At 42.2% G+C, this 22,176-nt stretch overlaps 2 protein-coding genes across 2 annotated transcripts in view; one reads left to right on the forward strand and one right to left on the reverse strand.

Moving 5' to 3' along the window:
* Positions 1-1,654: 1,654 nt before the first annotated feature.
* Positions 1,655-9,615, reverse strand: gpr137bb (G protein-coupled receptor 137Bb). Its single transcript, XM_034227303.1, has 4 exons — positions 9,041-9,615; positions 4,144-4,193; positions 2,717-2,939; positions 1,655-2,018 (listed from the first exon to the last, which is right to left on the reverse strand). The coding sequence occupies exons 1-4, from the start codon at positions 9,434-9,436 to the stop codon at positions 1,731-1,733; spliced, it is 957 nt and encodes a 318-aa protein (XP_034083194.1). The 5' UTR covers positions 9,437-9,615; the 3' UTR covers positions 1,655-1,730.
* Positions 9,616-17,706: 8,091 nt separating this feature from the next.
* The window catches only part of LOC117553402 (nidogen-1-like), a 55,883-nt gene continuing 51,413 nt past the window's right edge, over positions 17,707-22,176 (forward strand). Inside the window, exon 1 of the mRNA XM_034227302.1 lies at positions 17,707-18,054. Coding sequence (XP_034083193.1) covers positions 17,848-18,054 — 207 coding nt within the window. The 5' untranslated portion in view covers positions 17,707-17,847. The remainder of the gene's footprint in view (positions 18,055-22,176) is intronic.

The raw sequence follows: 22,176 nt of genomic DNA on the forward strand, positions 1-22,176 counted from the left end.
ATTTAAGAAAAGATTACGTTTATTTTTTCTACAAATGACATTATAAGGTATTATTAAAATGAAACAGTGAACAAAAATTCCAGTGCAACTGATAACATTTTTATAATTAGTGCTACTGTAGAACTACAATAAAAATCACTAATACTAAAAACACTGATATAATTGCTTACATAGTTGGAATATAACTAAATACATTTTTAAAAAAAGTCTATATTACTTTAAATTGAAATACAATGATCTAAATTCTAAACAATTGATTCATGGAGTAAGTCATTTGCTGAAATAACTTAAAATGCTCTAGTTGCAGTCCTATACAGAACAGTTCAAATGAGCTCTGCCTCATTATCCTTTTTTTGGAACCTGGATACTGATTGCTCCCAATATAACAATATTAGAGTTTTTTTAATTAGATTGGAATTAGATTATTTTTTATCAAATTGAGGTGTTTACAATATACATTTTTATTTATTTTTTAAAGTCCAGACCGGAAATTGAACCAGTCATCTACTGTACCAAAGTCAGTTTCTTTATCCACTGTATTAAGCAGTTGCTGTTGCATTGGACTATATTTATATATTTTTACATTTATAATACATATAGGCTTTATTTGTCATGTGCACATCAACTACTAACTACAATGTAGAAATGGAAATTAAATTATTATGTCCCCGACTCCTCCAACAATGCAACTTGAATGGGGCGAAGCTTGCGAGCTAGTTCAGGCAGTCCACTCGAGCACTTATGCTGCATTCATACATAACGCCCCTTGCCACTCTACAACCAACCAAACAGAGTCTCCTTAACATGCCGCTCTATTTAACCTGTCAGACCTCTCTCTATGCTTTGCTTGCTGCTGCTATTACAGTATATCAAATAAACGTCATAGAGCTCATAGAGTTAAGCAGTCTAATGGCAAAAAACTGTGCACTGTGTTGTAATACAATGTATTATAACCAAACATATATACAGAGTGTATATATACATGTATATATAGTACATTTCTTCTTGTGAGGACCTTTTAGCTGGTCCACACAAGCAAAATGCTTGAACATTTGGTTTAATTGAATGCTCTGTGTGAATTTCAGAAACTGTCCTCATTGAGATAGAAAACTCAGAAAAGTGTGTGAAAGTGTGTGTGCTCTCGGGCCCCCCATTGCAGGAAAAACAGGTGGACTGGCAAGTGGAATTTTCTGATTGGCTAATTTCAGTCATGTGAGACCATGACAGTAAGGCTGCAGAGGAACAAACTATAATCTAGAGCAGTGTTTCTCAAACTTTTTCATACCAAGGACCACTTAACCAATCAAAAAACACTCGTGGACCACCTAACTCCACAAATATCAAAAAACACATCGTTTTTCTAGAACAGATTACAAATTGCCTGAAAATGGTACAAACAAGTGGCAACATGTGTGATGAAGGTGTTGCGCTGGGCTATATCATGCAATCAAAAGTGAAACTTAACCTCGCTCCATTGCGGAGATATTCCCGCTAGAGTGCGGAAAACTTAAATGTATTTATTTATTTCAAATGTGAAAATTTACCAATATACTCACGGACCACTAGTGGGCGCTCACGGACCACACTTTGAGAAGCACTGATCTAGAGACATGCAGTACATTTACACTAGAACAAAACTGAAAAAAAATTACATATGTTTGACAGCTTGTGTTGCTTTCCTGTTTTTCATCCCCTTCCGATATTCTCCTTGTTTTTTAACTCTTCATTATTTATTTTTGTATGTATGCACCACAACACCTAGTCAAATTTCTCGTATGTGTCAACCTACCTGGTAATAAACCTGTTTCTGATTCTGATTCATCAGCTAAAACATCAATCAATTGGAGAAAAAAACCAAAGAGCCTCACCTGGTCTGAGACGTTGTACCAGTCGTAGTCGAAGGAGTTGATGGTCTCGATGTTAGTGAGGGCGAGCACCACCAGGTTGTAGCAGGCGCGCGACGCGTACAGCAGAACCACCATGATGCCGATCAGAGTCACCTGACACACCGACGTCCCCTAAACACACACACATATATCACTCATTGTTATTCATTTGAATTAACATTTGTTATGCGCTATATGTGACATGTATGTAGTAATGTGTGTTTTTTGCATTTTATTGTTCTCTTTTATCCTTTCGCCTGTATCTACTTGTCTTTGATCCTTTCTTTATAACTAATGCTGTTGATGTATTGTGATTTAAAAAAGCTGTCCATTATCATCTGGCCGGGGACAACAGCTGGACATTAGCAATGTTGGCTAAAGCTGCCCCATCTACTGTTTTGTGTGACAGTTGATCAATGGGGACTGTCCACGACACTATAAACCAATACACTAAACTAATGTATGTGATGCCGGATGGAATTAATGATTTTGTTTCTTGCAGTCATGAAAACGTGGAATATTCAAGAAGTAAATATCAGGGTTAGGGACGCTGCACAAGATCGCGACCTGAGGTTGAAGGCTAAGGGAAGTTATTTGGGATTATTACTTGCTTTAGTTGTTGTTATTTTTAAAGACTATACCTTAGACTTATTACATCTGATGGAATTAACTGCAGTCATGAAAACCTGGAATATTATGGAAGGAAATATCAGGGTCAGTGACCTGAGGTTGAAAGCTAAGGGAAGTTATTCAGTGAACATCTTTGGGATTATTACTAATTGCTTGACTCTAGAGACTAAACCTTTAGTTGTTATCTTTAAAGACTTTACCTTAGACTCCAGGTAGATGTTGGCCAGCGACATCTTGGCGACCTTGTAGAGGCAGACGGACAGCGAGACGGCGCAGAGGACGAACAGGCTGTCGTTGATGGTGACCCTCACCAGGACGATGGTCTTCACGTCGGCCGCCGTCATTTTGACCAGCAGGGCACAGACCAGATTAACCACGAGGAAGAGGAGACTGACGCCGAAGAAGACGAGGTACAGAGGAAGTCTGCAGGAGAAACAAGAGATTATAACCGTTAAAACGGCCCTATAGGTTCATATCAGTATGTAGTGTCTCTACTTTAAAGAGTCCTCTCCTGCTGATGTTCAGGTGTATATCAGTATGTAGTGTCTCTACTTTAAAGAGTCCTCTCCTGCTGATGTTCAGGTGTATATCAGTATGTAGTGTCTCTACTTTAAAGAGTCCTCTCCTGCTGATGTTCAGCTGTATATCAGTATGTAGTGTCTCTACTTTAAAGAGTCCTCTCCTGCTGATGTTCAGGTGTATATCAATATGTAGTGTCTCTACTTTAAAGAGTCCTCTCCTGCTGATGTTCAGGTGTATATCAGTATGTAGTGTCTCTACTTTAAAGAGTCCTCTCCTGCTGATGTTCAGGTGTATATCAGTATGTAGTGTCTCTACTTTAAAGAGTCCTCTCCTGCTGATGTTCAGGTGTATATCAATATGTAGTGTCTCTACTTTAAAGAGTCCTCTCCTGCTGATGTTCAGGTGTATATCAGTATGTAGTGTCTCTACTTTAAAGAGTCCTCTCCTGCTGATGTTCAGGTGTATATCAATATGTAGTGTCTCTACTTTAAAGAGTCCTCTCCTGCTGATGTTCAGGTGTATATCAATATGTAGTGTCTCTACTTTAAAGAGTCCTCTCCTGCTGATGTTCAGGTGTATATCAGTATGTAGTGTCTCTACATGTCTTCATGCTTCAATGTTCAAAAAGCTCTTTATTTCCTCTCATACTGCCTGTGCTGCAGCACCTCTTTTCACCCTCTGTCTGAAACCAGAGCCCAGTCTGCTCTGATTGGTTAGCTGGCCGGCTCTGTTGTGATTGGTCAACAGCTTAGAGATGTCCCGCCCCTTGGCCTATCATGTACAATGTGTTGGAGCGCTAGCCAATAGAAGCGTGAGTGTTACAAAGTGATGTCAAAATGTTCTGGACCTTTGGGGATTTTAGCCTTTGCAGACCATTTACATGCACACAACCCTATATGAAGCACTGTGGGAAAGGGAAAACCCAAAAAGCATAACATGGGCTCTTTAAGTGCATTTTACAGATCTAAATCAGTCGATACTTTTAAAGAAAACACAGTTTGATAATCGGTGTGATTTTTTGGATACATGTTGGAAGAGTGGGAGTTTCATTGGGGAAACAGACTCCCTTAATTCAGTCAGGGTGAGTTGTTTGAAGAAAAGTTACCTGTACTTGAGCAGTGAAGGTGTGTACTTGGACTTTGCCTTGAAGTAAACCTGTAGATGGGAGAGAAAAAAGATTGTTACACACTTTGTTATGATCCTGGGTCATTATGTGTGTGTGTGTGTGTGTGTGTGTGTGTGTGTGTGTGTGTGTGTGTGTGTGTGTGTGTGTGTGTGTGTGTGTGTGTGTGTGTGTGCATGTGTTAGATCTGTGTTAGTAGTGTGGTACCGTAGGCCTTTTGGCAAGTTACTATATGTGTTAGTGTTAATCTTAGGCCTGTGTGGCAAATGTGTGTTTGGGGAATTATTTAAGAAAGGAACCTCTGTATTATTGTCATTATTAACTTTTTGAGCTAGCAGTAGGAGCGAGAAGCCATTTTTGTTTGATTACTCAATATTCCCGGTTTACTCCTGTTTTGACGTTAGGAGCCTAGATGAGAAGCTTGTCTTTTGTTTGGCTTTGCTTTTTTGGTTAGGTCAGTTGAGAGTACTTTGTGTTTAAAAAAATGTCTTATGTTGGTTACGTCGGGAGAAAAATGTTAACTGCTAATTAGATTTTCTCTCTGACTCACACTTGGTTTGTAATATGATTCAAAGTGACACTAAACTGATATGTTCCCTATGGTGTCCTGATGGAAGCCATTGAATGACGATCCTTTACGAGTGTCACTGTTAGTGTGACTTGTTATCTGATGTGCATGGACTAAGACTGATGCTGTTAACATTTCAGATCCACTTATTTGACCTTAGTAAGTGATCTGAGTACTTCCTCCAGCACTTTGCTCAGAGCCAGTCTAGAAATCACTTCATCGATTACTGCCTCCTCTCCGACTGAAGGGGAACCTTGCTTCATTACAGAAATAAGACACCGTGGTGTTTGGTTGGAAAAATAACCCGCGTCATCTCAGCTCTCATTAACGAGTGCTGCTAAAGAGCTTCTATTATGTCTTTATCTTCTGGTCTATTTCTGAACTGCCAGCAGCTGGATGAATGGACGAAGAGGAGAGGCAGCTGCTGATCATCCTCGAATGTGTAATACGATTCATCCAACCATAGGCTGGTTGACGTAGCAGTTTGTTGTCAGTGGTTGCCTGCAGGTATTCAGGTTGTAGAGTAAGTCTCCATTTTTTGTAGGGGTGGTGTTTTATTCTCCTTCTGTCCACCAGTAGAAATGTGTTCAAGCAACACTCTGATCTCCACATCCATTTTAAATCTCTTTGTCTTGACAAACTTAAAGTGGGCCTCGAAGTTTTTTGCATATCAGTGCAGAGAAAAATCACCTTTAACCTCGAGTGTGTGTCTCAAAAAGCAAGCATACTATTGACGTGTTCAGTTCAAACAGAATTAGCAGTTGGTGCACACCAAAGTGAAGCTTGTCCAAGATCTTCTTTGTAATTCCCAAATGTGTCAATTACCTGAACATTGAATTTCACTTTGAAAAGAAATAGCATTTAGGCTAGGAACAAACACGTTCTGTATCTGCAACTCAAACTTAAGACTTTCTCATGGAAGATAAAGAGTAATTTCTCCTCTCAGTCAACCTGTACAACTGTCTCGTCCATGCATGTCAGACTTTTGTGGCCTTTTGTATGTTGTTAACATTCATGGCCGTAGCTACATCGAAGTCGTCTCCATTCTATTTTTCACCTACCAAGCTCTGACTGGTTAATAGAAACAGGGGCGCCGCCAGGGATTTTGGGCCCCATGAAAAGATACCACATTGGTTATTTAAACATTTTTTTCTTAATGTTCTAAAATTGTTTGGGCCCCTGTCAGTCACGGGCCCTTAGAATCGTCCTAACTTTTCACCCCCTTACGGCGCCCCTGAATAGAAATAACACTTTTGAAGATTCAGTATCTTAATTCGTAGGGGCTTGGTGTAGCAGGAAGTTTAGGAAGTGTAGACTGGAAGTAGCTAGCTCTTAATACTAAATGGCTACATTTCACAGTGTGCTGTGTAGACGTTTGAGGTTTTAAAGGTCCCATGTCATGCTTTTCTGGTTATTACCCGTCCCCTTGTGTGTTATGAAGGTTTTTCTGCATGTAAACTGTCTGCAGAGTCACAAACCCTCAAAGTACACCCTGTAGCGAGTAAAACTCTAACACAGAAAATACCTGTCTATGCTGCCCCAGAACGCCTCGTTGGGGATTTTTCTTTTTCCATTGTTTTCTTCTTGTAGTGTAGTAAGTACAGTGACGTATAGTGACGTAACGTCTCCGCGGATTGGTCCATTTGCTCGGGCTGGGTTCAGGCTGGGTTTCGCTGTGTCTCGCTGTCTCGCAGATCCCGCGCAGCAAGCCAGCTCACACTGTGCGCTCCTCGAGCCTCAAAGGGCGGAGCAGCGAGCCCCGCAACGTCCCGCCAACACGGCACCCACACCCCACGCAGTATTCTCATCTGTTTGTCATTACTGGTGTCATTTTCTGGTTGCTAACAAACACCATTGTAAAACATAATCACTGATGGTCCGCTGTGAACGGTGGTGGACTCATCAGAACAGAGTGGGCGAGCTGACCAATCAGGGGGGGGGGGGGGGGGGGGGGGGGTGCAGGAGCTTCAACAAGCCGTTTAGGACAGAGAGTGAATACACATACTATACAGAGATGCTGTATGAGAAACCAATGTGAGTTTGGAAAATTGCACAATATAAATCTATTCTAGTAGACCTCAACAATGGAATTATGATCAGTAGAAATGGCCATGACATGGGACCTTTAAAGATGATTCCATTCGAGATCCTCCATTTCCTTTAGGTTCTTGGTTTGTCTGTCAAAGTAACGGTGAGGGCTCTGAGATGTGAGAGACTGACCCAGTAGCATGCAGCCTGTCTGAGCGAGGATTCATTAAAACTCAGACGTTTGACAGATTAGTTGGAGTAACCAGCACTGGTTTTGTCCATAGTACCATTTCCTTAAGTGTCAGCCTGACACATTCATTGGAGACTTTAAGATCTCAACTAGAAACAATACTCAGTTTTAGCTGCAGAACTTGAGTTCATTATTCTGGATACAATGGTGGATCCTGTAGGTTTAAAGCCTCTTACACACCAAACTGACACCAAAGAACACCAAAGAACACCAAAGAACACGTCCCGACAGAACGTCGCCTCACGTCTCCTGCGTCTTGGCCATGTGTCGCACCGGAACACACCGCAAAGACTTCAGCCGATGGCCAAGTTGCACGTACGAACTGCGCATGCGTGAGTGGCAATAACTTTCCTTACCAGCAGGCGGCGGTAGTGTGTATTCGTCATTCAAAAGAGGCAACAACCGGAAGACAGACTGCGTGATAACCGAGAGAAGAAGAACAGACTGCGAGATATAAACAAACAACAAATAGCGTGTGCGTTCCATTTGCACTCGACAGCAGTGCTGGGACTAACACGTAACAAAGTAACGCGTTACTGTATTTTTGGCAGTAACTAGTACTCTAACGCATTACTTTTTAAATTCAGTAACTCAGTTACCGTTACTACATGGTGCGTTACTCCGTTAGTTTTTTTTATATAGTCAACAGCCAGGCGAACAGAGATGAGAACTGTACTTAGATACTTCCTGTGTCACATGCGGAGACGCGCTGTGGGCGTGTTTGTGTTGTTTACTAACAAGACTATCATGGCGGCGGCGGAGCTCAATCTAGTTTCTCCACCTGGAGATATTCTCACTATTTCACTTTTGTCGAGCACAAAGAAAAGAAGGTTTTAGTTAAATGTAAGTTGTGTCTTGGCGGGTCAAAGATCCTATCTACTGCCTAAACCAGTAATTAAAATCTCTTAAAACATCTGCAAAAACAACATGCTGGGACGAAGCTAGTAGCTAAGACCACAGAGACTCAGCCGACGCCACTCCACCTCCACCTAAGCAACAGCGGCTGGATTTTAACCGAGGGACTGCTAGCCAGGGAAAAGTCGATAAAGCCATTGCACGGTATGTTGTAGAATACATGCAGGCTATTGCTACAGTGGAGTCACCCGCTTTCAGGGAGCTAGTTAGCATGATAGCATGTCCGGGCGGCACACGGCATATGGGACGGAAAACGTTTTCCAACTACCTGGAGAAAGAATATACAAAAATGGAAAGCCAGCTAATATCGATGCAATCCAGATTGCATATAATGCATGTCAAGTTGATCAACAGATTGTATTATTCCCCCAATGCAATAACAGTACTGAAATGAAGGCTATAAGGGCATTAATGGGAGCCCTTTTCCTAAGTAACTAAAACGTTACTTTTCACAGTAACGCATTACTTTTGGGTTTAAGTAACTAGTAAAGTAACTGAGTTACTTTTGAAATGAAGTAACTAGTAATGGTAACTAGTTACTGGTTTTCAGTAACTAGCACAACACTGCTCGACAGCGAGAAGCTCATGGGGCTTTCCCGAACCTGTGTCGAGAGCTGGGTCTGTTTGGGTCCCTCACTTCCGTTTCGCTTCTCATGCACTGATTCGCTAAGCTGAACAGCCAATCAGAGTGATTTATTTTGCCTTTGGCCTCCCCATGTCGAATCGGCAGCGGAAGGTGTCGGCACGGCCGAAAAGACACGACGGTGCAGTACACACCAAGACACACCAATCTGAGTAGGGCGACACGACGCTCATCGACGGCCCGACATCTATCGACGCCGAAAATCGGCTCGGTGTGTAAGGAGCTTTAAAGAGGTTAAAGAGAAACTTAACACCAGTCTGAAAAACTGAGTTTTGCTGCCCTCTCTGGTTGGAGGTTCAAAGTCTGCTGCAGTCTGATGGGTGTGGTCAGAGGAATACCTGTAACCACACCCAGCTGTGACCTAATGATGTCACAGTGTACCAACACACCCTGAAGTACACCTCTACATCACCTGGAGACAAGTTAAAGCACCAGGAGACAAGTTAAAGCACATTGTGGACCCGTTTCCCCTCACCTGAGCGCAGTAGAGGTTCATGAGGCTGAGCGTGAAGAACTGCAGGCAGACGGGGAAGCAGTAGAGCAGCCAGAAGGCGAAGGGTCCGAGAGCGTTGGCGGTCACACAGTCTCTGAAGTAGAAGGAGAAGAGGAGGGCTCTCAGGGCGGCCCACAGCAGACACAGGAACAGGAAGGCCGTCTGGTAGCTGAAGCGCTTGTGTCGGTATCTCAGAACCAACCACAGCTGGGCGTAGACGAAGGCGAAGAGCAGCGAGTAGAAGATGGTGTAGGCGATGGTGAGACCCAGCTTCACGTAGGGGGGGATCGCCGGCGTGATGGTGGGAGGGGGAGGGAGGTGGGAGTCGTTACCGGCATGCTGCTGCTCCAGGATCCCCTCCATCGCCTCCCCATTCATCCCTCCTGTTCCCCACAGAGGAGGGAGGGAAGACAGCGCTGATCTCTGGGTGGAGCAGAAGAAGAAGAAACGTGTCTCAGAGCGTTAGACGGATCCTCCACATCCATCCACTCTCCTCCAGACACACGATCTGACTCACAGAGAGCAGCAGGAGGAGGAGAGACACCACCCCTCTTTTTGCCGGTGCCTGGTGCAGAGCGATTGGTGGCTGGGGGTCATGTGATCACAGTCCCCAGCAGGCGATTGGCTGAGCAGGAGGAGGATGCTGCAGAGAGGAGAGGAAGGTGGAGAGATGGAAGGAGAGAGAGGTGGGAGCTGTGGTACCACTCACCACACACACACACACACACACACACACACACACACACACACACACACACACACACACACACACACTAACTGCGTCACAGCAGCGTCATGCAGGCAGCTTTGACTGATACCGCTTTTTTCAGACAGCTACGGATGGATATAGAAAAACGTGGTTTGTGGCAGCAGTTAAACACGTGGGGTTTATTTAATTATAATTGTGTGAATAATTATTGACTCATAAATTGATGAAGATTTAATAAACACCTATAAGGGGTTAAAAGGTACAATGCCACACAAATTCAAACTACTCCTTTCAAACATGTAAAATGCCCACATCAAAATTGTTAAAATATTCCTAAAAAATCACAAAATAATATAAAAAACACTTTCATTTTGGGAGGTTTTATTTAGAGTTTATTCATTAGAGATCATGAGTAATTCAAGAATCGACCCCAATGTCTTTTAAATTGACAAAATAAGAAGTGTTTTTTTTTTTTTAAAGATTGGCGCCTCGACATTTAGATTTCTAGATAATTTCTTTCAAGCAGACAATCAGTGCAGTATTGATTGGTTCGGTAGTAGAAATATGTGTAGCATCACATTCATCCGGTTACACTGCAGGATAAGTGACAATACTGAAGTTACTATCAGTACAACACTCATTTAATCCTCCTCCTCCTCCTCCTCCTCCTCCTCATCCTCCTCCTCCTCCTCCTCCTCCTCCTCCTCCTCCTCCTCCTCCTCCTCCTCCTCCTCCTCCTCCTCCCTCCGCACTTCTTCTTCTCTGCTTTTACATAACAGGCAGTTGTTAGATAATACAGGAAGCAGCTCGTCTCCTCACGCTGACGACAGAGACACACACTCCATTTTTTATATCCAACTCATTTGATTCAGTTTACTTTCACGCTAAAAGATGACGTGGATTTGAAGGAAATATTAAATACTTTAGATATTTGGACGAGGTTATCAAAAAAGATTGTCATTTGAAAGTCATTGTACTTCATGTTTAACGTTGTATTATGCACAGTAGTTATGCTTTATAAACCATTATTAACACCTGTGTGTGTGTGTGTGTGTGTGTGTGTGTGTGTGTGTGTGTGTGTGTGTGTGTGTGTGTGCGTGTGTGTGTGTGTGTGTGTGTGTGTGTATGTGTGAAGGCATTAGGAAATGGCTATTTAGGAGACTTTCTCTTATGTGTTGGTTAGTAACTAAGTACATTTCCTCAATTACTTAATTATAAAACATGTTTAGAACTGTTACGTTCCCTCCTAACTAGGGGTACAAAGGGAAGTAACAAAACACCCAAATAACCGGGCGAGAGAAAAAGGAGAGGAAACTGTGTACTGAAGCCACAAAGTGAGGTTTTAATGGCCAAAAGAAAAAGGGCTCACCAGCCAACTTGCAAAGCAAAATAAAATAAACAATACACGAAAAGGTAAACTGGAGCACATCTCCTAACAATTCACAAGAACACAGGCCTCACACAGAGACATGCTGCACACATGCAGCCAGAGGAGAAGGAGAGAGCGACTGCAGCCTTCCTCAGGTCCTTTATGGAGGCCCTGATTGGGGAGAGGCTGCACCTGGAGACAATCAGGGAGAGAGAGAGGCCGTTTCTCAATCTCGAGGATTCTGCCTTCCAAGCCAATATTTCAAGGATGCTACGTCATCGAGTGCCGCCGAAGGACTGTTCCAATCTCCAGCATACTTGGAATTCCACCGAGGCCGCGTCCTTGGTTTGGGGGAAATTTCGAGGCTACACATGGGTAGACTTTGCGTCCTTAAAATCCCCACAATGCTTTGCGCACGGACCAATTTCAAAAACCCTTGCGGAGAATGGATGAACCGACGCAGCACACTTTAAATGTAAGTATGTAGTGGCGTAGAACATGTGTTGGTAAATATGTTACTTTGTTACATTTGTTTGTTATCACCAAAAATGTGTTCCGTGAAAGTAAAGCAGGTTCATAATTAGATAGACATCGTGAGGTATTTATTTTCGGTACAGTTTATGTTGAAACCGTTAGAGAAAGTGGCACACTTGTTAGCCTGTTCCATTCTTCTTCGTTTTCCGAAGCCGTGGCTTGGAAGCATACTTGCTTCGTTTCTGAAGGAAGTGACTTGGAAGTACGCGACTACCAAGCCAGCATCCTCGCGATTGAGAAAACACCCAGAGACACACACACAAAAGCACACACACACAAGCACCAACTGCGACACGTAACAAGAACGTTGTAATTATAATAATTATTAAAACATTATACATTCACTCTCTTACTTTTGTTCTGTTTGTTCTTGCACTATTTGTATTGTTTTATTGTTTGTTGCCTTATGTATATATTTATCTTGCATAGTTTGAGGATGTGTGCATAAGACAAGAAAGCCTTGAATCTTAACCTATACTTTAATATTGTTAATGTTACTTTATGTTTCCATTCCAGCACATCATTTGCTTAATTTACATGTTGTGTTAACATCATACAAAAAAAGACAACAAACATATTAGCCTATAAAATAAAACATATCGTAAATTATTTAGCTAACATTGTGGTTGTTTTTAACCTTTGACTCCTTACATATGAACTTAGCAAAGCGCTATAAAACTACCATGTTATTTATTTATTTATTTTGACATGAATATAATTGACCTTCTTATAATCAAGAAATGGATCAACCGAGCTCTTCAGAGAGTGACTGATTTGAACATGTCATACATTAAGAGACGTTTCATGCAGTGATGCTATAAGTAGTAATAATGACAAGTATTTGTACCTCAGTATTGAAATGAAAAGTTCCAGAGAGCTTTTCTGCTCTGCTGCCAGGACTAAACGCACCCTGACAGAACATAAATATTGTAAACCTCAGCAAGGAACTTTTTTCAACGCCGCCTGAAAACCCAATGAACTCCTCGTGTTATTATTGAGCGTGACTCCAAGTGTATACAATAAGATAAAGACATCGACATAAGACCAGTGCTGGAATTGGGCCGGTACTCACCGGTACGCAGTACCGGCACTTCTGGTTCTGACCCATGGAGTACCGGCACTTCTTGCTCAGTACCGGCATGCTGGCGGTACTCCGGTACTCATGCACCGTGCCAGTACTCAACACTCTCCTGCCGTTCTTATTATACATCCATATATATATATACAGCCGCCCGGTACTCAGTAGATGCGTCATGAGGTGCCGAACGGACATTCTCATCGCTCTAACCGCTGGAGTTTCACAGCGGCTGTCAGCTGTTTACTCCTGTCATTCAAACAGAACGTGCTGGAGAGGGGGCGGGGCTTATATTCTCCATGTAAATACTGTGGTGGAAACGACTATGTCAAAATTAACCTATTTGACCGTGATTTAATAGTAATACACGTTTCAAAATAATAATAATAATAATGCCGAAGTAACAACATACTGAAAACTGTTAGTAAAACCATGTTTTAATGCTTTACAATTTACATACCTAGATGCACGTGTGTTGTGTTTATGCAGTGCAACTCCCACCCAGTGGGTGGCTATGTAGAGTGATAGAACAGAGCAGGCACGCCCCCGAGAGAAGGAAAGCAAGTCACGTCACAAATTAGCATTTCTAAAATGTTAGCGTGGATTAATAAAAGTGCAAAAAGACAGCGGTTGTCGCCGGAAGAAACTTCAAATACAGAGAATGCTGTGCCTGTGTTGGAAATTGTGTCTGATGGGGAGCTTTCTTTGGTTGATCCTCCTGCTCCAAGTTCTAGTGCATTAGCATTAGCACTAGCTCCGCCGCCTCCTCCAGAGCCTCTAACGTTAGCTGCTGCTGGCGCAACTGCCACCACCAACACCGGGCAAAGCGATGCACCTGACTGCTGGACAACGGACCAGGTGCAATATTTTTGCAAGACCAATGCATGGCTCCTTCTTAAAGATAAGAAGCTAGGATGTCGGATATGCAGAGATGTCAAATATTTGGGAATACACACTGGACAAGGACTGAAACTGTCAACTGAATGGGGTGAGTGTGCAGTGTCTCATTTCGGTGTTGACAAGGGCAAACAACAAGCTAGCCTGAGAAAAAAAATCAAAGAACATAAAGAATCACAAGCCCATGTAAAAGCTGCTGACATCCTTACATCTGCTTCACGTGAAACTATTCAACATCAAGTGCAGTCTATGCATAAATCTGAATTAGACACCACTATCAGAGTTTTTCGAACGGCATATAAAATTGGCAAACATAGCCGGCCATTCACAGACATGCCAATTGATTTGAATGTACAGAAACTGAATGGGCTGAACGTGGGCAGAGTTTTGCACTCCAATAAAACCTGTGGCGAAATCATCGACCACATAGCTCATGAGCTGAAGAAAAAAATGGCAAAAGACATTACAGAAAACCAAAGAAAACTCTGTGTTTTGGTCGATGAATCTACCACTATTAGTGGTAAAACGGTGCTTGTTGTGTGTCTACGCTCAGCATTAGCTGATGCTGAGCCCGAAACGTTTTTTTGGGAGCTGATCGAGTTGGATGGAACAACGGCTGATGACATCACAAAGGCGTTAATGGAGTGTCTTGGAAGAGATTTTAACGAGGACTTTTTAGGTCAGTGTTTCGTTTCTTTTGCATGTGATGGGGCTTCAGTCATGCTAGGGAAGAGAACAGGCGTTGCTACCCAGTTGTGTAGTAAATTCCCAAGCCTGTTTGTGTGGCACTGCTCCAATCATCGTCTAGAGCTGGCAGTTGGGGATGTGGTCAAGGAGGTCTCAGGGCTCAATCATTTCCAGATCTTTTTTGACAAACTCTATTCCTTGTTCCATGCCTCCCCCAAAAATCAGAGGCAGTTAGCGCAGTGTGCGCAAGCAGTCGGACAGCGTCTCCTGGTGATAGGGCGTGTTTTGTCCATCCGCTGGGTGGCTTCAAGTGAAAGGAGCGTCAGAGCAGTCTGGGAAAACTACCGAGTGCTTCATGATCACTTCAAAAATGCTGCAAACGACACGAGCAGGGATTCCAGAGACAGAGCAAAGTACAAGGGCCTGGATGATGTGCTCACATCTGCAACGTTTGTCAGCAATCTGGGACTGATGTACGATGCGCTCACAGAGCTCAGCGACCTCTCTCGGCAACTCCAAAAAAGAGAGATGACACTGCCTACAGCAGATAGGCTCTTAACTCGAGAAATACGAGTTTTTGAATCCATGGTCACCATGCCTGGCCCACACATGACTACAGTTCATACAGCTCTAGCTGAGAAGTCCTTCAAGGGTGTTGCCCTGCGTGAGAATGGCAGGCTTGTACAGATTCATGCAGGTCAGTTTTTCCGCAGTATGGTAGAGAATCTGAGACACAGAATGACTTCCACAACCTCCTCTCATGTCAGCACAAGAGAAATCCCATTACATGGCCGGGAGGCCCGGGACAATCAGCTAATCCAGGACATGAAAGTTATCCATCCTGGAAGTTGGCCTGAAGAGGAGTTAGACGTACAGTATGGGGACGTAGAGGTGCTACGTTTGTGCGAAGTGCTGAAAGTGGACAGAAGAGAGACTGTTCAGGGCTTTCGCGAATACAAGGAAACCAGGGCATCCCGTACACCTGCTGTCATGGAGCCTCTACTGAAAGCAGTCCGAACCATCGCTGTCTCCACTAGTGAGTGTGAGCGGGCATTCAGCTGCATGAACGATATCCTTACTGCAAAAAGGAATGCTCTCTCTGTCAGCCGACTGTCCAGCCTGGTTTTCATTAAATGTAATGGACCATCACTAGGACAGTTCAATCCGGAACAGTATGTGAGGTCCTGGCTGGCAAAGGGAAGGAGAAGTGCTGATGAAAGAGCCTGTCCAGCTCCAGCCCCTGATACTGATGTCCCCAAGGCCTTCTGGAGCCTTTTCTAACAATGTGAAGTATATTGCAAAGCAGCTCACCCAGTGAGAAGACTTTTGGCATAATGTGCCGATTTGTACAGATCCTGGAGATAGAAGGACTTCAGACCAACCAGGGAGTTAACTGATCAGCTTGGTGTTCAATGTAACTCTTTACCATGGCTCAGACTTTGTTACTTGCAGTTACAGTTTCTCATTTTAGATTGTGCAAATTTTGCATTTGTTTTTACATGTTCTTTGTTCATGCTCTTTATCATTTTTCTGAGTTGGAAAGTTAGATTGCATCATAGTTTACTTTATACATATTTGTATTCTTCAGTGGTGAAGTATATTGCAAAGCAGCTCAGCCATGTGAGAAGACTTTTGGCACTTTTTCGTTTCTGAGTTGGAAAGTTAGATTGCATTCAAAATGTACAGAACTACTTAATTTTGTTAAAGCTTTTTATAAAAAATGCTTCTGACCAGAGCTTTGTTTCCTTGTCATTAATGTTGAACACCACCAGAGGGGCTCTCACCTGAAAGGTCTCTGCTTCATGTGTCTTCAGCAGAAGATCTAGACTTTGATTGCTATATTTTCAGTTAATATTGACCTTACTGAGCTTTAGCCATATCCGCTGCCTATCATAAAAAATGTTAAGTACAGTGAACCTTTCTAAAATATACAGTAGTAAAGAGACAAACCCACCAGCATTATAGTAGCCAAATTCTTGTTTGTGGGCTGTATATATAAAATTGACTTGAAAAAGTTGCTGATTTTAGAGTACTGGCACCTTTTTCATTCCAATTCAAGCACTGCATAAGACATGCTACTGCAGAGAGCATTTTCATATTTTCTCATTCAAATGCACAACGTGAACAGTTTAGGGGTTTATCCAAAGCAATCTGTGGTCCAATATCTTTCCCAAGGACACTTTGATATGCAGTCTGCCGGGGATCGAACCAAGGACCATCTGATTTATAACCCATCTCTTCCTGAGCCACAGCTGCCCATCTTTCTGTAACAACCATAAGCAAACACATGTGCCTTAGTTAAGGAGACCATTCTGAACATTTTGACAAAATGGAAAGAGGGTTTGATGGGTAGAAACTTTAAAGGGACCCTGTTGTGCTTTTTGCTGTGTTTCCTTTATCCTGTAGTGTGTTATATGGGTTTTGTGCATGTAAATGGTCTGCTCAGGTTAAAATCTTGTGTTCATGGACTCCTTTGTTTACTTCAAGAACATAGTGACATCACTATGTAACATTTGCCTTCTATTGGCTAGCGCTCCAACACATTGTATGTGATAGGCTAAGTGGCGTGACATCTCTAAGCGGTTGACCAATCACAACAGAGCCGGCCAGCTAACCAATCAGAGCAGACTGGGCTCTGGTTTCAGACAGAGGGTGAAAAGAGGTGCTGCAGCACAGGCAGTATGAGAACAATAAAGAGCTTTTTGAACATTAAAGCATGGAGACATGTCACAGTAGAGACACTACATACTGATATGGACCTGAACATGAGCATCTGTCCCCTTTAAGGGAGGATGGTGAGGAGAAGAAATGGTAAAAAGGAGTCGTTTTGCAGTTAGACTATGTGTCCACAAGATGGCGACTTTGTCCATCTCTAGATGATCTTAGTAAGTGTTAAGCTTTTAGTTTATTTACGACAACCTCCGTGTCTCCAATATTTCAATGACTGTCTGTTTCTGTAGAAGACTTAGGATTTTAAAGTGTTATAAAATAAGTTATATAAACAGTATTTCAATGTCCTGCTACTAACTTACACACTCCTACTTTAAACCGCATGGTTATCTGACACATTTTATTTATAAAAACACATGCTATGCTTGAATGACATCATGCAGTATTGTACTAATCAGTATTTTTAAAGTATTTAAAATCGTCTCAACATGAAACACGACACGATTCAAATTATTTTTTAATTAAGGCATTTTATTTTTTATTCAGCAGTCCTATTTTCTCATTAATTTTTTACATTTACTTAACGTGAAAAATCGGAAGTACTTTTTCACCACTAAATGAGACATTTATTTTGAAAAACAAAAGTTGACGGAAGTCATTGCATTTGATATTTAAATTCCAGCCCCTCGGGCTGTTACCTCCGCTGTTCCTCCATCCATCCATTCCTCCCGCCTCTCCTTTCCCATCAGTCTGCCTCTTGTTACCCGCTCATCTCACCTGATCCCCGGCTTACTTCTCCAAGAAACACCGCTATTTCTAACTTTATCTGTGGAGCATTTGTGGAGAAAATGAGTCCCCGGTACCGGAGCTGGTTGTGGTTCTGGTCGTGCTTGCTGAGCCTGAGTGTTTTGACCCATGCTTTGGAGCTGGAGGAGCTGTTTGAGTTCGGAGAAGAAGCCGGAGACCAGCAGCTGAAACCCGGGTCCGACTCCACCGCAGAGCTGCCTCTCAACGGATCTCTGTACTTCTTCGGCGACACCTTCCACAAAGTTTATGTGAGTCCAACACCCCGCAGATTGTGCGTTTAACGAGACTGAGACCGGATTTCATTATGAGGTTCATTCATAAAAGTTGAAGAAGTGTGCAAGAATCAGGGGGAAAGAGCAGGAGAACATAGAGGGAACATCCAAGGTGGTTTAGGCTGTTTTGCATGGGGTTGATCAACTCCAGTAAAAACTTAATTAGCAGAGTTTCCAAGTTGTTCAGTTAAATAAGACAATAAGTAAATCAGCCATTCAGAAATAAAACTATACAACTTGAATGAACGAATGTCTTATATTTCTCTAGGTTTTTCCCTCAGTTAACCATTTCTACCACTTAAAGGTCATTCAAATGCAAAACAAAATATTCTAAATGTTTAGGTCAAACTGACAGAAATCTTGCCTTAACTCTACACTTTGCTCTGATACTTTAAATACAAGCACAAGAGGATATATTTGAGAGAATGTTGGCTTCAATTTCTGTTATTTAACATTTAGCGATGTATATTAAGAACAATTGTTTTAATTGAACTATTTTTAAGCTTTTAATGCAATTCTTTTTTTTTTCTGAGGCTGCCATTCCCACCTTTATTCAGCCCAAATGTAAAGTGATGTTATTCCCTTATTGATCCAGCTGGCCTGATTGCTCTGTCTGTAAAGCCACCCGATCTTTACTTTTCTTGTCTCTTGTCTGTTTGTTTGTTTGTTGACACCTCATGAGGTCTTCTGTTTAATCAGTGATTGACAGCTCACCTCCTTTTACATTGTTTCACTTCACTTCAGGTCCTCTCAGCTCTCACATGTTCCCATCTGTTGTCTCTTTTAACTCCCAAGCTTTCACTATTCATACCGTTTCAAATCCTTTTCTCAGAGCTGCACAATACATCGTTGTTTAATCGCTATCAAAGCCAACACGAGAAAGACTGCGATTTTGCAAGCAAGGACTTTTATACGTGGTTAAAAATACCACTTTTAAATGTTACTATTACTGTTTTTATTGGTGCCTTTGGTGTTTAGTTCGTTGGACTTCTTTTTGAAATGTAACATGCATTTGTTACTTTGAGCAGTAAACTGAAAACAGCAGTGAGGCTGAAGTTCATGCACTTTAATGTATTATCATTATTTTCAATATTCAACCCTGGTATTTCCCTGTTTCTCATGCAGGCTTCATTTGAAATGTAATCCTCTCTTAGTTATTCAACTTAACATATTGTTGTACACTTGAACTGGCACTACAGGACTTCCATCCGTCTCCAGCTCAGTATGTCGACTATCCCACTGCCACTGTTCCATCGTGATCACACGCAGGGTGGATACGTTTGATGAGGGAGTTGTCTCGTCTCTTCAGCTTTTGAGTCTGCTCTCTCTGTTTGTTTGTTGACACCTGATAAGGTTTTCTATTGGCTCTTCACCTCCATGCATTTTAAAGCTGGTTACAAAATGTGTGTTTGTGACAGTGTGTGTGTGTGTGTGTGTGTTCCCTGCTGTCGTAGCTGCTGCTTTGGTTTTAGACCCACAGACTTGTGGTGATTGCGGAGGTGACACGTTGAAGTGTTGGTGGTGTGAACAGACAGGTGGAGTGTGTGTGTGTGTGTGTGTGTGTGTGTGTGTGTGTGTGTGTGTGTGTGTGTGTGTGTGTGTGTGTGTGTGTGTGTGTGTGTGTGTGTGTGTGTGTGTGTGTGTGTGTGTGTGTGTGTGTGTGTGTGTGTGTGTGTGTGTGTGTGTGTGTGTGTGTGTGTGTGTGTGTGTGTGTGTGTGTGTGTGTGTGTGTGTGTGGTTTGCTGTTTGTTCAGTTCTCTGAGAGACGGAGGTGTTGGATTCTCTGAACAGAGGAACAGAGGCTGGAATGCGAGTCAATTAAAAGCCAACACAAATAACCCTTTCATCAAGCCGCCACACACACACACACACACACACACACACACACACACACACACACACACACACACACACACACACACACACACACACACACACACACACACACACACAATGCATACCTCAGGTCATGTGACAGATAATCCAGATTGTAGCATCTACACACTCGGCGTGGAAAATGTTTCCAACGTGTTCAACTTCTGTAATCTTGTTTTAATTGAGTTCATTTCTACATAGTTTATATTGCCTTAAGGGGTTAAAGAAATACAAAGTTAAGTGTACATTTTGGCAACTGCCTTTGGGGGCCCCACGCCCTGAGGGGCCATGTTTGTGGTACTTTGATTTAATGCTAATGTTGTAATGGAATTTGTGCTGCTAAAGAAGAATAACAACGTCAATTATTATCCCCGCCAAGCAGCTTATTATTTTCATTATGGTTTGTTTGTTTGTGAGCATGACTACCAGCTTGATTTTCTTTACGCTCAGTGGAAGGGTGTAGCACGGGCCACAGAAGACCTCATTAACATTTTGAGTGGATCCAGATCTTGGGTGGGTACACAAGTTATTTTTTTACTTTTGATAGCATTTAGAGATAAGACATTTTGCCTTGGTGGAGGTCTGAGCTCTCCTCCATGTTAACTAATGATTTGGCCATGTTTGATATAACTTCCCATTGCCAAATTTACTTAGCGGATAATCACTATTGGGTTGTAGTAATTGCCACATAGAAGTCCTGGGTCTATGTAGTAATGTTTCATGATACATTGGAGTACTGGTTGATTTCTGATTTGGCTTTCTCTCCAGAAACTAGTGTTGGGCAATCATTTCTTTTTTCATATCATCCAATTGTGGTACCTTAAAGTCTAAGATAAGCGAACTGGAGTCACAGAAAGCCAGTTTGTATTTGGTGATACGATGGGTTTTAAGATGCCAAATGTGAGTTTATATATATTATCAATCAATCAATCAATCAATGTTTATTTATATAGCCCAATATCACAAATGTTACATTTGTCTCAGTGGACTTCAGTGTTTACAGAATATCAGTATGACAATACGACACCCTCTGTCCTTAGACCCTCTGTCCTTAGACCCTCACATCGTACAAGGAAACACTTCCGAAGAAAACCCACAGTTTAAAGGGAACATGTGAGAAACCTCAGGGAGAGCAACAGAGGAGGGATCCCTCTCCCAGGACGGACAGACGTGCAATAGATGCCGTGTGTAAATCGAAGAGATAATACATTTGCAACATATTAAAGAACAATGACCAGTACCAGTGAAGAACATGCCTACAACACATCTATTTGCACACATTCAAATCACCATCTTTCAAGGCTTTATTACAAAATGTACATATGGCTGAGTCCTTACAGCAGGGTTCGAATCAAAAACACCAAAAAAGGGTAAATGAATAAAGCCAATAAATCTATTTAATAGCAATGTCTCCATTATTTAAACAATGACTCTCTTTGAAAAGTCTGTGCTTGTTGTGACAGTATCACAGCATCATTTCACTTAACCACTTTTACCGTTAATATGACAGTGAACTAATTAACCCTCACTATTCAAAGGGAAAGCATGGCAGGCATTTGGAGAACAGAGATGCAGACTATTTTCCCTTCACTAACGTTTGATTAATTTGCTCAGGAAAGATTTGCTCCAGCAGCTGAACCTCTTCCTCACCCTGAATCCTCCACAGTGACTTTCCTCTGAGTTGCATCACATCACCATTTGTTTCTCATCCTCCTGTTAAAACATGCAGACCACACAGATCTCCCCTCTACAGGAAGTCACCGGGACATCTCGAGGGTCGCCTTCATGGTTCTCGTTATTTCAGACGCTGCAGGCAGAATGTGCTTAAGACATTTAGATGAAGACAAAGACATATGTTTGTTGTTGGAGGGTAAAGGAGTTGAACAGTGTTCTCCTACAGGACAGGAAGTGAATGGATGCTGCAGTCCTGTTGGTTTTACCCCTCAAGCACTAATAGTGAATCTCTTTGGCCAACACTTGGTCCATAAAGTATTTCTGAATACTATTGTCTGAGTGTTACAAGTTTCGTACCAAAGTTGACAACTGTTAAATGTTCTGTCAACACAAGCAGTTGTTCAAGAGCACTTTATAAAACTCTTAAGATTTAGATTTTGAGTGTTTTAAGATTTAGACCACACATACAATGCAGTCTTACAGTAACAGACAGGTAACACTGTACTGTCAGATACTGTAACTCAGTGGTTCTCAAACTTTTTCTGTCAG

Source organism: Gymnodraco acuticeps, unplaced genomic scaffold (genome assembly GCF_902827175.1).
Source record: "Gymnodraco acuticeps unplaced genomic scaffold, fGymAcu1.1, whole genome shotgun sequence".
Taxonomy (NCBI): Eukaryota; Metazoa; Chordata; class Actinopteri; order Perciformes; family Bathydraconidae; genus Gymnodraco; species Gymnodraco acuticeps.

Excerpts from the sequence above, each read along its gene's own strand:
- gpr137bb (XM_034227303.1), bottom strand. The coding sequence starts at position 9,436 with ATGAATGGGGAGGCGATGGAGGGGATCCTGGAGCAGCAGCATGCCGGT. Across the intron at positions 4,194-9,040 it reads TGAACCTCTACTGCGCTCAG|GTTTACTTCAAGGCAAAGTC; the intron begins GTGAGGGGAAAC and ends TCCCATCTACAG. Across the intron at positions 2,019-2,716 it reads ACATCTACCTGGAGTCTAAG|GGGACGTCGGTGTGTCAGGT; the intron begins GTAAAGTCTTTA and ends GTGTGTGTTTAG.